The following is a 13,759-nucleotide window of genomic DNA, read 5'->3' as shown; positions in this document are numbered from 1 at the left end:
TGGACTCACCAAGAATAGTGAACTCCACCATTTCGTGGTGACTCTGCCCAAGACAGCTCCCGACAATCACATCCTCCACCAGTCCTTCTCTGTTTGTGAAGAGAAGGTCTAGCGGGGCACCACCCCTGGTAGGTTCACTAACCAGCTGTGTCAGGAAGCTATCTTCCATGCTCTCCAGAAACCTCCTAGACTGCTTTCTCTGGGCTGTGTTGTGCGTCCAGGATATGTCAGGGAAGTTGAAGTGCCCCACGAGTACAAGAGCTGACGATTTTGCAACTTCTGTCAGCTGCCTGTAGAGTTCCTCATCTGTCTCCTCATCCTGGTTCGGCGGTCTATAGCAGACCCCGACCAGGACACTAGCCTTGTTGTCCCTGCCGATCCTAACCCAAAGGGACTCGACCTTGTCATTCCCAGCCTCGAGTTCTACAACCTCGAAAGACTCTCTAATATAAAGAGCCACACCACCACCCCTTCTGTGCTGCCTGTCCCTTTTGAAGAGCTTATATCCAGGCATTGCAGCACTCCAGTCATGAGACTGGGCCCACCACGTCTCCGTGATGGCAACCAAGTCGTAGCCTGCCTGCTGCACGATGGCTTCCAGCTCCTCCTGTTTGTTACCCATGCTGCGTGCATTGGTGTAGATGCACTTCAGCTGGGCCATTGCCTTATCCTTCGGCCTTGCCATCGTTCCCCCTGGCACAGCCCCAACAATCCTAGCTTCAGCCCCATCCCCCTTCCTACCTAGTTTAAAGCCCTCTCAATGAGCCCTGCCAGCTCCTGGCCCAGGATCCTTTTTCCCCTAAAAGATAGGGACCCGTCTGCGGCCATCAGGCCAGGTGCTGAGTAAAGTGCCCCATGATCAAAAAACCCAAAATTTCTGCATTGGCACCAGCCCCGGAGCCACGTGTTTAACAGGTGGGCTTTCCGTGTCCTCTCTGAACCCCTCACTGCCACCGTAGGGATGGATGAAAACACCACCTGCACTCCCGCTCCATCCACTAACCGACCCAGTCCCCTAAAGTCTCTTTTGATAGCCTTCAGGCTTCTCTCTTCGATGTTGTCACTGCCCGCCTGGACTATCAAAAGAGGTTAATAGTCAGAGGGGCGTACCAGGTTGGGAAGCTTCCTGGCAACGTCCCTGACCCTGCCCCCAGGGAGACAGCAGACTTCCCTACGGGTAGGGTCAGGCCGACAAATAGGGCCCTCTGTTCCCCTAAGAATCGAGTCTCCAACAACAATAACCCTCCTGTCTTTCCTGGTGGAGGCAGTCCTGAGGCGTGGAGTCGACCTCCTCGCCCTAGGCATCCTCCTGGGAACACTTGCTACCTCTTCCTCAGCTACTGGTCTGTCAAGCTCCAGGGCCTCAAACCTGTTGTGTAAGGGCACCTGGGAAGGTGGGGCCGGAAGGGGAGGGCATCACCTGCGATGTCAAGCAGGGACCTGTTTCCATTCCTCCTCAGCTCCCAGATTCCCTCCCTCTGCCCAACGGCTACAGGGCAGGGGGTCCACCCCCATTTGAGGAGTCTCACCTCGGTACCTCACATTCACATTCCCTCTAGGGATTAACAACTCTTCCCTGAACTGGCACACGTATCTGAAGTCTTAGCAGGCAAGACTTCAACTAAGACATACATTTAACAAATTCAGCAATATATAAAAAAATCAAACATCCTTTCATACTCTTTGAGAACTACTTCAGACATTTGTTATACAGAGCCTAAAAGTTAGCAGAGTTGACTGTGCTCTTACCTAAACACACTCGCCCTGTTCCATCCAGTGTCAGTCCTTCAGGGCACTCGCAGTGAAATGAACCTTTGCTGTTAACACATCGCCCATTGGGACAAACCCCCGGGAAAACATCACACTCATTTACATCTGTTGGTAAATGAAAGGGTGAAAGAAATTTCAGACTGTATGATTACTTCAGACTCCAGCAAGTAGAAAGCTACAACTTTTTTTGAGAACTTCAGCTATAGGAAAGAAAGCATGACACTTTCATTCATAATATATCAGGATATGTAATATTTTGTAATAAATAAATTGAAGGAGCAGTTCCATCCTTTTTGTACCATTTTGACATTCTCCAATAGTGTTAACATTTATGTCCTCAACGGTCAGTAACTGTGATGGCATTCACCTAAGATCAGTATGATTATGCCTGGCAAATTGAACAGCATAATCAATCCTCTCTAATACCATTTTCCAGGGGAAAAAAATGACATATTGAGTAAGAAGAAAAAGCATTACCTTCACAGGTAACACCCTTAACTCTGGCAAATCCTCTTGAGCAAGCTGTATCTGGAATCAAGCCAAAAAGATATATCACTGCTTTAGAATGACAGAAATATAAGAACAAGTTATTAAAAATAAAAGTATCTTTGCAATTTTTCTATATTTTCTAACTGTATAACATGATGAGTGATCTAGCCTCAATGAAGAAAACTACAGACTCATGCATGTCACTTCCAACAAATAATAGCTGGGGAAATTATATCTTATATATTTTTTTCTTATCTTATATAAATCTTATAAAAATATCTTAATATATAAATCTTATGTATGTTTTCCTCAATGGGAAATTGAGGAATCAGATTAATCTCTGCACTCAGATGTAGCTGAAAGATAAATTTCTTGTAAAGTTCCCTAAAGATTTCAAGCTTTAGTGATGCTAGTTATCACTTAAGTGTTTTTGTTGTTGTTGTTGTTTTTTATTATTATTACTACAGCTTAATAAAGGATCTCAGCAAATATATTATTTTAGGATATGTATGTAAAATGTAGCATGTTGTAGAGATATGTAAGCTTCCTGAAATCAAGTGAGTTAGAGATTAGGAAATTAAATGGCCAAATTTACTTAGTCTGAACTACTGAGCTCTCTAGAGTGACTAATCACTCCAGATCTAGAATCACTTTTTGATCAGTTCTACCAGCCTAACCTTACCATGGTACTTCCTGGAGTTCAAAGTACTATCTTGTCTTGATGCTTTACTACATCTCAAAAGCTTGCTTGTTTGCAGCATGCTTACTAGATGAGATACATGTGGCCACAGTTATTGTTTCAATTTAAAAATAAAGGCTGCAAGTGGCAATATTCAAATCTTATGGTGAGAGTGTGACACAGTATTTATTCCATGAAAATGAGCATGCATTTAGCATTCCTGCTTCCAACCTCCAGCCCTACCCCTGTGATCTAATACTAGTACTATACTGCAATCAATAATTGTACATAAGTTTTGTGGTTGAAAACAGCTGGAACAAGTGTTAACAGCCCACAAAATAAAAAGTCCTCAAGACTTTTAGCAGATATTTCACTTTACTATTATAGTCTTTAATTTAACCTACCCCAATGCACAGTTCTTGTTGAGAAGAAACATATACAGCTATTCAAAGATCAATTCAAATGTTATTTCCTTGTAGCTTCTAAATTACTAGAATAATACCTGATTGGAGATTAGAAGTGATGCTAAAGAAAACAATCTCATTTCATAGTGTTTTCTTGTTAACATTTTTTAACAGAAGATGATGAGAATTTGTTAGTGTTACATTTGCTCTTCTTACAAAAGTCACAGTATATGCAAGCACAGCAGCATACCTAATTCACAGCGCTCACATGGGCTGCCCCAGGCTGCTCCTAAGGTAGCACAGCATTCAGATTTCAATGTCGCACCATTGATGTTGACTTCACAGCGACTATCCTGGATGTTAAGCCAGCAAGTCCCCTTCAGGCTATCTACAATAGAAACAAAATGGAACTGTTACAGTAAAAATAGCTGGCATCTTCTCATGCCACTGGCAGATGGAGTACAAAGAGAGCACAGTCTGTCTTTGCATCAGAGTCATTTTGTATGCATTTTATTTTAGAAGTAGAGGAAATGAATACCACTACCACTAAAAATGAGTGGTAGAGTGCATTGCTTGAGGCATTTTATAGTCCAGGTCCTATAGCTAGTTGAGGTCCTCCAGCAATTACAGTAATTGTATTTATTTGTTTAATCTAGAGACTGTTCATTTCTAAAATACACAAGCAGCAAATAGATATTGTAACCTGGGATTCCCCTTTCCAGCTGACTGATTGAGCCACTGGGCTATGATCACTGGGTGCTCTTACCTCTGTCCCACTCGGTGACACTTTAAGATTGTCAGAAAGAAAAGAAAAACAGAATGTGGGTGGCAGGAGTGTGCTATATTCTTTTAGAGGTCCAGTCCTCCTGGTGCATTAGGAGGGCTTTGATTATATCTGTTAGCTTACACTCTACTCTCAGCTCCTGAGGATGCAGTCACAGTACAGCCAGCTTCTGAATCACAAATTAGATTTTCAGGCTGTGAACCCAGACCTGCTCAGGGCAAACCCATTCCACTAAGTGCCCAGCACAAGCAGCACCTCCTGACTGCTCTCCAGCTAACCAGCCATAAAGACGAGAGATTTTCAGTCACCAATGTCAACTATGCTGCCTGAAATTCTCTGAAATTCTTTTAGGTACACAAATATTCAAGTATAAAAAATTATGCTTTCAATGCCCAAGCTACTTTTCAAAATGTCAGTCAGATCCTAAATCAGGTATCTACATCTTAAAGTACAGCACCTTGACTCAGTACTTTTATGCCATTGTATTCAAATGAGATCTAATTTCTTGAATTCACCATATTTGAAGAGTTGTGACAGTGTGGTGAAGTTCCCACTGACTGGAAGAGGGAAAATATAACCCCCATTTTAAAAGGGAAAAAGGAGGACCTGGTCAGTCAGGACCTACAGGTCAGTCAGTCTCACCTCTGTGCCTGACAAGATCATGGAGTAGATCCTCTTGGAAGGAGGGTCGTATTAAGGCACATGGAAAATGAGGACGTGACTAGGGGAAGCCAACGTGGATTCACTAAGGGCAGATTGTGCCTAAAAAATCTGGTGGCTTTCTATGATGGGGTTACAGCACTGATAGATAGGGGAAAAACAACTGACATCTTCTACCTGGACTTGCGCAAAGCATTTGACACTGCCACTGCCAAAACCATTTGGCACTGCACTGCATTTGACACTGACACTACCCTTGTCTCTAAATTGGAGAGACATGGATTTGATGGATGGACCACTCAGTGGGTAAGGAATTGGCTGGATGGTCACACTCAGAGAATTGCAGTCAATATCTCAATGTCCAGGTGGAGATCAGTGACAAGTGGTGTTCCTCAGGGGTCAGTACTGGGACTGGCGCTGTTTAACATCTTTGTTGGTGACATGGGCAGTGAGATCGAGTTCAGCAAGTTTGCTGATGACACTGAGATGTGTGGTGCAGTCAACATGCTGGAGGGAAGGGATCCCATCCAATGGGACCTGGACAGGCTTGAGAGGTGGGCCTGTGCAAACCTCATGAGGTTCAACAAGGCCAAGTGCAAGGTCCTGCATCTGGCAGGGCAATCCCCAGCACAAATAGAGGGTGGGTGGAAAACTGATTGAGAGCAGCTCTGAGGAAAATGACCCAGGAATGCTTATTGATAAGAAACTGAACATGAGCCAACACTGTGTGATTGCAGCCCAGAAAGCCAACCATATCCTGGCTGCATCAAAAGCAGCATGGCCAGCAGAGCTGATTTTCCCCCTCTGCTTTGCACTTGTGAGACCCCACCTGAAGCACCTGAAGCACTGTGTTCAGCTCTGAAGTGCCCAGCACAAGAAGGACATGGACATATTAGAATGAGTCCAGAGAAGGGCCATGAAGATGATCAGAGTGATGGAGCATGTCTCCTATGAAGACAGCCTGAGGTTGTTGGGGTTGTTCAGCGTGGAGAAGAGAAGGCTCCAGGTAGGCCTTATAGCAGCCTTTCATTACCTAAAGGGGGCCTATGGGAAAGCTGGGGAGGGACTTTCTGTCAGTGAGCGTGGTGACAGTACAAGGAGTAATGGCTTTAAACTAAAAGAGGGTAGGATTAGATTAGATACAAGGAAGAAATTCTTTACTCTGAGGGTGGTGAGGCACTGCACCAGGTTGCCCAGAGAAGCTGTGGATGCCCCATCACTGGAAGTGTTCAAGGCCAGGTTAGATGGGGTTTTGAGCAACCTGGTCTAGTGGGTGGGAGGTGACCCTGCCCGTGGCAAGGGGGTTGGAATTACAAGATCTTTAAGGTTCCTTCCAATGATTCCATGAAGCAGACCACAACCTTTGTCACTGGATAGCAAAAGCAGTCTTTAAATATCTAACCCTAAATATCTAGATTTGGAGATCAGCCTTGACAGAGTTTAAATGCAAGTGCATACTCAAAGTTCAAAGCTAAGAAAGTGGCACAAATGAATTTAACAAGATGACTTATGCAAGATGAATAGGAATTTGCTTTTAAGATTTATACGTAATATACATATAAAAAGCCAGACTGCCTATTAGGTGCTGTGGATTATTATTACTGATACCTCATATTTAGGATCAACACACTCCACCTTTTTTTTTTTTCAGTCAACTTGAACTTTTCTACAAAACTGTCATTAAAAAATTATGTAGACCACCGAGAACACAACTTTTCGTTAAAAAAATGTATGAACCAATGACGGGCTGAGGATCGTGGATGAGGCATCTTTTCTAAGCCTTGTTCCACCGTTGTCTAACAGTCAGGAATAGGGTTAACATCAAAAGACCAAAGGAAGACATAAGCTACAAAGTGACTACCTGGATCTGCCCTTGGCCAGTCATGGGTTGGTCATGTCTTCACACCATATGTCCCAAATACAGGGGACTAACACAGGGAGAAAAAAATAGGCCCTTTTAGCTGCTATTTCATGCTACATCTAGCTTATTGGCCATACATTGATGTTTCTGTTTTATGTTATCAAAATGTAAACGCTTCCATTGCTTCATTCACCAGAAATTTCTGAACACGATATTATTCATTTTTAGTAGCCAACGTTACGGGATGAAAAAGTCAAAACAGAATCTCAGAAATGATTTAAACTATACAAATTAGCAGGTGACTTTCTTCACACCAGCTGCATCTATACTACCCTGCCAAAATCTGCTTGTCTTATCTTTTTCAGGCTATGAGTTAATTTCCTTTATTTTACACAACCTCTCTTGTCCAGACAAAACTTACAGAGGGCAGTCACTGTGACTTTTACTTTGGTGAAAAAATTATTTATTATTCAGCATCAAAGCATTCTTTCTGCTGCTTGCAGCTCTTTGATTCTGATTTGAAGAAAAATATATGCATACTACAGACAGATGGCAGCCTACGGGTTGTGCACTGTGTGAATTCCAAAAATATTGACTAAAATGTGCATTAAAAGCATATATTAAGTGCACATTTCAAAGATCACAAATAGCGGTACCTCTACTACACGAGCAGTTTCCAAAATAGAAATGCAGCACTGGTACCACTAACAGATGTATTTGAAATACAGTTCCAACTCTGCCCTTCCTTACAGGAGGGCAGCCTTAATACTGCAGACACTCTCAGTGTGAAAGCAAAAGAAATGCATAATACATCATGTTTTTTTGTTGAATGCTTTTACTGTGAATGCTAAACGAACAACTTTCATTTGCTGGAAGTTGGAGCTCTAATATGAGGCCAAATGTGACTTGAAATCTTGCTATTACTTGAGCAAGTCATTTTTCTTTTATGCAGGGAACTTCACAGAGAGAGACAAATGACTCACATCTATGCTGGATTTCTACGGGCAATATGGATGCAAATGGCTTACGCCACCTGGTTCTTCAGCATTAAGGCTGAGCAGACCATGCAAAGGAACCAGAGGAAATGACAGACTGAAGTTATCTGTCCATGAACTAAGTAAAGAACATGCGTCAACCACATAACTTGAGTATGATCTGAGTCCACAAGAGAATGGTGAAAATCAGCAATAAGGCCAACTGGAACAAACACATGAGAACAACATGTTATAAAATAAAATTAAGAGTATTGTAATGTTAATAGTTTTTTCTTCTAATTATGTTGTCATGTGCAACTTTACGGGAATTTTAAGTTCAAGCTCTCATTCCCATCATGAAAGAAAGAAAAAAAAAACCTTATAAACAGAGGTGATTTTGGTTCTGACATGAGACCAAATTTGGAACTAAACCAAAACTGTAGAGAGGTCATAATCAAACCGACACTACTTTAGTTTGATCATTCTTATGAAGAATACAATACATATCCAAACCAGAACACCATTCTAGACATACGCTTCTGTACTGGCATAAGCTTTTCATATCTGATGCTACAATAATGCTTTAAAGGAACAATCAGCTAAAATTATGGCAATTATAGTCAATATACAAGTGGAAAAACACAATTTTCTTTACTGTGGAGATTTAACAACTTACATTCAATGATTGATTGCAAGTTTTTCACATGAGAAACTGCCCATAACCTCACTCCCCTTTCAGTAACCTAGTCTACCCTTCTCTTGGTCACTACTGATTCTAATGGAAATTTTGTCAACATAGAAAAACATAAATGGACTCTACACATATAAATCTGTATTTCTCACATGAGCTATCCCAATGCTTCTGTCCTAACATATTCTCACTTGTGGCGCTGAAAACTCTTCCTGAGGGAATGTTGATCAACATGAACAAGCAACAATTAGGCTTATAGTGTATAGGTGGCTCCTATCCTTCACTTTTAATCTGACTGTTCAACTATGTATTTTGTTTGTTTTACATTATTTGCCACTGCTACTCAAGCCAAATAGGACCTCACACTGCAACCAATTAAATGGAAACCATTTGCAAACTAAATCCAGAAAACTGTTAATATAATTAAGTCCTTAATGATAATACCTTTGGATGTGATGTCAGAACATGAAAATTAAAACAAGCAGTACAAAAAAGCACAAATTAGTGTGGCCACATCAAGGCATAAGCAAAATGAGAAAAAGAATAAAAAGAATACTAAACTGTACAGGCCAATGGTGGTGACAGTATCCCTAAAAATATATGAGAAAGGCTAGAAGCAAGGCATCTGAAAGAAGGCTTTGGTGCAAAAGTAACTCACTTAAAAATGTGTTAAAGCATAGACAGATGGCAACATTCATAAATGAAACCAGGACAAATAGGAATTTGTCTTTGCATAATATTTCCTATCTTATGAAAATCTTGGCAAGGCAAGAAAGCTGAAACAAGAACACCAAACAAATGCATCTTACAATAAAAAGAATATTTAAAATCAGCATCATCCTTTTATCTGCACTCCGATCCAATTTATACCATATATGCTACAATGGCTCCAATTACGTTACACTAATAAGAGGAAAAAATGGCAACTTCTGAGCACCTGAGAAGTGCAGATGTGTCCAAACCTTTGAGTATTCTTGGAAAGGCAAGGAAAAAAAAAAACCCACAACATTAATGAATGACTTCCAGAGATAATGCCAATGACATCTTGCAGACAACTGCTGCTGCTAGCTCTAATAAAATCTGTGCAATGCTCAGTTTTTTTTTCAATGCAACAGAATCCTAGAAGGATGTTAACATTATTTATGTTACATTATTGTATGTCATAATATGGTAAATTAGATGTATATAATATAACAGAATCACAGATATATAGAGAGAGAGACGTTATCATGTTTCTGCTCCAGAGGCAGTAGGCATATTGATAAATTCAGATATATTTTACTCTCCTTTATCAGCTTGCTACAAAAGACCAAAGGTTTAAGATCGTGCTATAAAGCAAAAGCCATTATTGTTTCCTAACAGATCAGAAAGCCAATCTTTGCAGTTTATGAAAAATGGTGTGAATCCTAAAGGCCATGTGCTTTCACATCACTATTTGAGTACATGTTCCTCTAGTTTTAATTAGTTTCTTGGCTCAAATTTAAAAGTGGACAGCTATCAGGCTTATTACCTATTGTTTTCACTCCTATCACGTCCTTTAGGAGAATGACAGTAATTCCTATTAACAATAAGACATCCCCACTGTCTCCCACCAACGAACATCTGCTTTTCACCACTTTCACACTAGTTTGGACATACATATGCATTATACCTTTGTCTCTTTTTAACTTGCTTCTGCTTCCATGGAAACAATCAAATTAGTATTGGTTTGTTTAGTATTACCTACACAACAAGACATGTAGTCTGCTATAAAGGGAAAATGAGAAGAATGCATTATTTTTATTTTATTTTTTTTGCTTAATTAATCAATTAAAACAATATTTTTCAAATTAGTAAGAAAAAGAGGAGAAAAAGGAAAAAAGAAGGAAAGACTCACCAATGCATATCAGTCCTGTAGAGTCGAGTTTGCTGCCAGGTGAACATTCACAATTGAAAGAACCAAGATTGTTCCTGCAGGCAGCATTGACACATGGGCTGCTTTCACATTCATTTATATCTATAATCCAGAAAGGAAAGACACTGTTAAGACTGTGATGTGCTTTTGGAAAATACTAGAGTACAAATACTGCTGTGGACCATGATTTGCCAAAACTGCCTGGTATATTTGGCTTTTTTTCTCTTTTCTTTCTTTCTTTGTCTGTCTGTCTTCCTGTCTGTCTGTCTGTCTTTTTAAAACATGACATGCAAATGATATATGGTCAGGCAGTTAGCATGTATGTACATATGTATAGGAGTGTATATTTTGAAAGTGTTAATTAAATGGCCCTTCTCTACAAAAACAGTAACTTAGAAGAACTTGGACCATAAAGTTTTCCAGCATCAATTATAACTATCCTGTGAGAAATCACAACTACTTTATCATGGTAAGCAATGCATTTCCAGCCACAACATGCTGTGCACAAACAACAGCTTTATTGTTTCTGTCATTTATGGCTCCATGAGGTTTTGGAAGAATTAAGAAAACCCTGTCAGAATCAAAATATTCCATTGCTGGCTGCGATTCTCTAGTTCTGGAAAGCATTCAAGAAATAGGAATTGAAACGGGAATAGTGTAAATGGTACTTCCCTCTAGCCCCTAGCTACTTCTATTTATTGCCCCTGTGAGTTTTTTGAGCCTGTTCATATGTAAGAATAGGAGTCCTGCAGACAGTATTATTTACTGATTTTTTATTTGAAGTGAAACCAGTTTTAAGATTAAAACAATACTAGCAAATTCTTTCAAAAAACAATTGCAGATGCATATCCACTATTTCCTCCTGAGCTCAACCAATTCATTTTTTTTGATCTGGGTCCTGAATCAAGCCATACATTCTAATCCAACCAGACAGTTCCTTTGGCAGGCCAGAAACAAAGCTCTTAGTCCATACGTATGTTTGCTAGTATTGCTTGAGGAATAATGGCATATTGATACAAAAAAATAGCATGATGTAAATTAAGAATAAATTAATGCAGGATGTAGTTATGGACCAGTAACATTAATTGCACCATAGATCATTTTCAAAGCAAACTGGAATGTCCTGCTCATTGTTTAGAAATCATGAAAAACGTATCATTTGATATTTGGTTTGCTATGATTTATGACTAGACTTGAAGGAAGATTCCATGAAGGTATCTTCATGAATATGTGCTTAGAAAACTCACCAAAGGACATACGTATGTAATATATATATGTTTGTATATATATATGTATATGTGTGTATATATATATGTATATGTGTGTATATATATATGTATATGTGTGTATATATATATATATATATATATATATAAAGGCCGGGGGGGGGGAAGGGGGTGAGGGGAGAGAGAAAAGGGGGGGAGGGAGGGGGAAGAGAGGGGGTTGAACCAGAAAGATTTTTTGAACAACGGAAGTCCTTGTGTTAGTGAAATCTACTCCTAATCTTTTGGATTACACAGTTTACTCATACATCATACACAGATGCAGACATGAGATCTAGGAGGCCTCACAATATCAAGGCAGTGTGTTGCAGTTTCAAGGGCTGTCTGTACTGGGTTAACTGCAGCAGCAACACATGAGCTGGTAAACCCCTAACAGTAATGGCCCTGAATTACTCCTCTGAAGGTGGTAGTCCCATATGGCACCAGGCACATCTTCCAAGTTTCTCCACAAACAGCCCATTTAGATACAGTTGGTCATGTTATCTCAGGCTAATTCCTAACCCACCAAGGCCCAAGCCAGCTCACCAGGCAGAGTGCAGCACCATGGGTGAGCACACAACGCAAGGACAGGTCACATACCAACCTGATGTGCTGGGAAGTGCAGCATGGAGGTAATCACATAGATCTACAGCAGCCAGTTAGTTTAGACAGAGCACTTGCTGAGAACCTCTGTATCCCAGCTAGCAATATGGAGAGGTTGCCAACATTTATCTGCTCTGTATCCCTCCTCCTCCCCATAAATACATTTCACACTTTACTACCTGAGGTTTTATTATCAAAAGTATGCTCTCTGCCTCCCCAGTCTTCTTGTCTTTCCCTAACCAGCAATACCTGATAGCAGAGAGTAGAGTCTGTTGCTTTTTCAGAGAAACCACATATCCTGTTCCCACGATTAGAAACAGATCACACTGAGGCATCATCTTAAATATGTACTACATGCTGAATAGCTCTCAGTATAGTATATATATGGAGAAAGGTATGCTTTTCCTTCCTTTTCATATGCCATCTTGCTTTCAGCAGTTTGGCTAGCTTTAAAACAATGAGAAAACTGAAGTGAAAGAAAGGACAAGTGAACTACATCAAAGACTTGTAGTTGCTCCCTGTCAAAGGCATCATCAAACTTTCACTTTCTCTTATTGTACAAGAACAAAAAGACATCCCACAAAGCTAGCTTGTAGCGAAATAAAGAAACAGTCCTTTACACATCAAGTAGAGGAGTTGGAGATGCTTGCCCATGGCTGCTCAAGGCATTCACGAATCAATGGCAATCTGGAAAAGTTATGAAAAAGAAATCCACCATGTTTTATTAAATGTAAAGATCCTATTCCTAAACCACAATTGCTGGGAAATTGGAGACTATTTCTGGAAAGTAATGTTGTGTACTTGCTCTTCTATAATCAGCATTGGGAGAGAGGAATCTTTGATCATTCTCCACATTTATGTCTCTGTTTTTATACAGGTATGGTTCTCTAACCAGTCCAGCGCTCTTCCCTGCTCAGGTGCAACTCAGAAAAGTTCCCATGTGTACTGGGTCTGGCTGGAATGTTAACTTTCCTGGCAGCAGCCCATACAGTGCCGTACTCTGTACTTGTAGCTGGAACAGCAGTGTTATCACACCAGTGTTGTGTCTACTGTTGAGCAGCAGTGGCACAGCATTGGGCCTTTCTCTAACCCTCCTAGGGGGTGGGCAAAAAGTGAGGAGAGAAACATCACTAGGGCAGCTGACCTAAACCAATCCAAGGGATATTCCATACCATGTGGTGTCACACTCAGCAATAAAAGGTGGAAACAGGAAGAAGAGGGGAGGGGTGGGCTCTCGTTGGGAAAACGTCGGTCCTCCTCTCGAACACCGGCTGCGTGCATTGAGGCCTTGCTTCAAGGACGTGGTCAATCATCGCTCATTTGTGGGAAGTAATTTCTTTCCTCTGCACTTCCATATAGCCTTCATTTATTTTGTTTGTTTGTTTTCCTCCCTTCTTTTTATTTTTCCTTTTCCCCTCCCTTTTCCCCTTTCCCTTTTTATTTCCCCTTAGTTAAATTGTTTAGTTCATGGTAGTCTTTATTTAATTATTATAATTATTTCCCTTTAATTAAATTATCTTTATCTCAACCCGTGAGTTGTTCTTTGCTTTACTTCTCCCCCTCCTCATCTAAAGGAGGGGGAGTGAGAGAGCGGTTGTGGGGTTTAGCTGCCCAGCACGGTAAAACCACCACACCATGCTGGACCAGGCATGAACAGTGACACAATCTTTGGAGCTTTCACACACTAA

At 40.7% G+C, this 13,759-nt stretch overlaps 1 protein-coding gene across 2 annotated transcripts in view; it reads right to left on the bottom strand.

The window, feature by feature from the left end:
- Positions 1-13,759, bottom strand: part of FBN2 (fibrillin 2) — a 197,460-nt gene that overhangs the window by 73,840 nt on the left and 109,861 nt on the right. For both annotated transcript variants that reach the window (XM_032205669.1, XM_032205670.1), the window contains exons 18-21: positions 10,189-10,308; positions 3,593-3,730; positions 2,248-2,298; positions 1,750-1,875 (exon numbers count right to left, since the gene is read on the bottom strand). In XM_032205669.1, coding sequence (XP_032061560.1) covers positions 1,750-1,875; positions 2,248-2,298; positions 3,593-3,730; positions 10,189-10,308 — 435 coding nt within the window. The remainder of the gene's footprint in view (positions 1-1,749; positions 1,876-2,247; positions 2,299-3,592; positions 3,731-10,188; positions 10,309-13,759) is intronic.

The sequence above is a fragment of the Aythya fuligula genome, chromosome Z (assembly GCF_009819795.1).
Source record: "Aythya fuligula isolate bAytFul2 chromosome Z, bAytFul2.pri, whole genome shotgun sequence".
Classification (NCBI taxonomy): Eukaryota; Metazoa; Chordata; class Aves; order Anseriformes; family Anatidae; genus Aythya; species Aythya fuligula.
The sequence above is the reverse complement of the archived record's forward strand: the minus strand, read 5'-3'. Positions and strand labels throughout refer to the sequence as shown.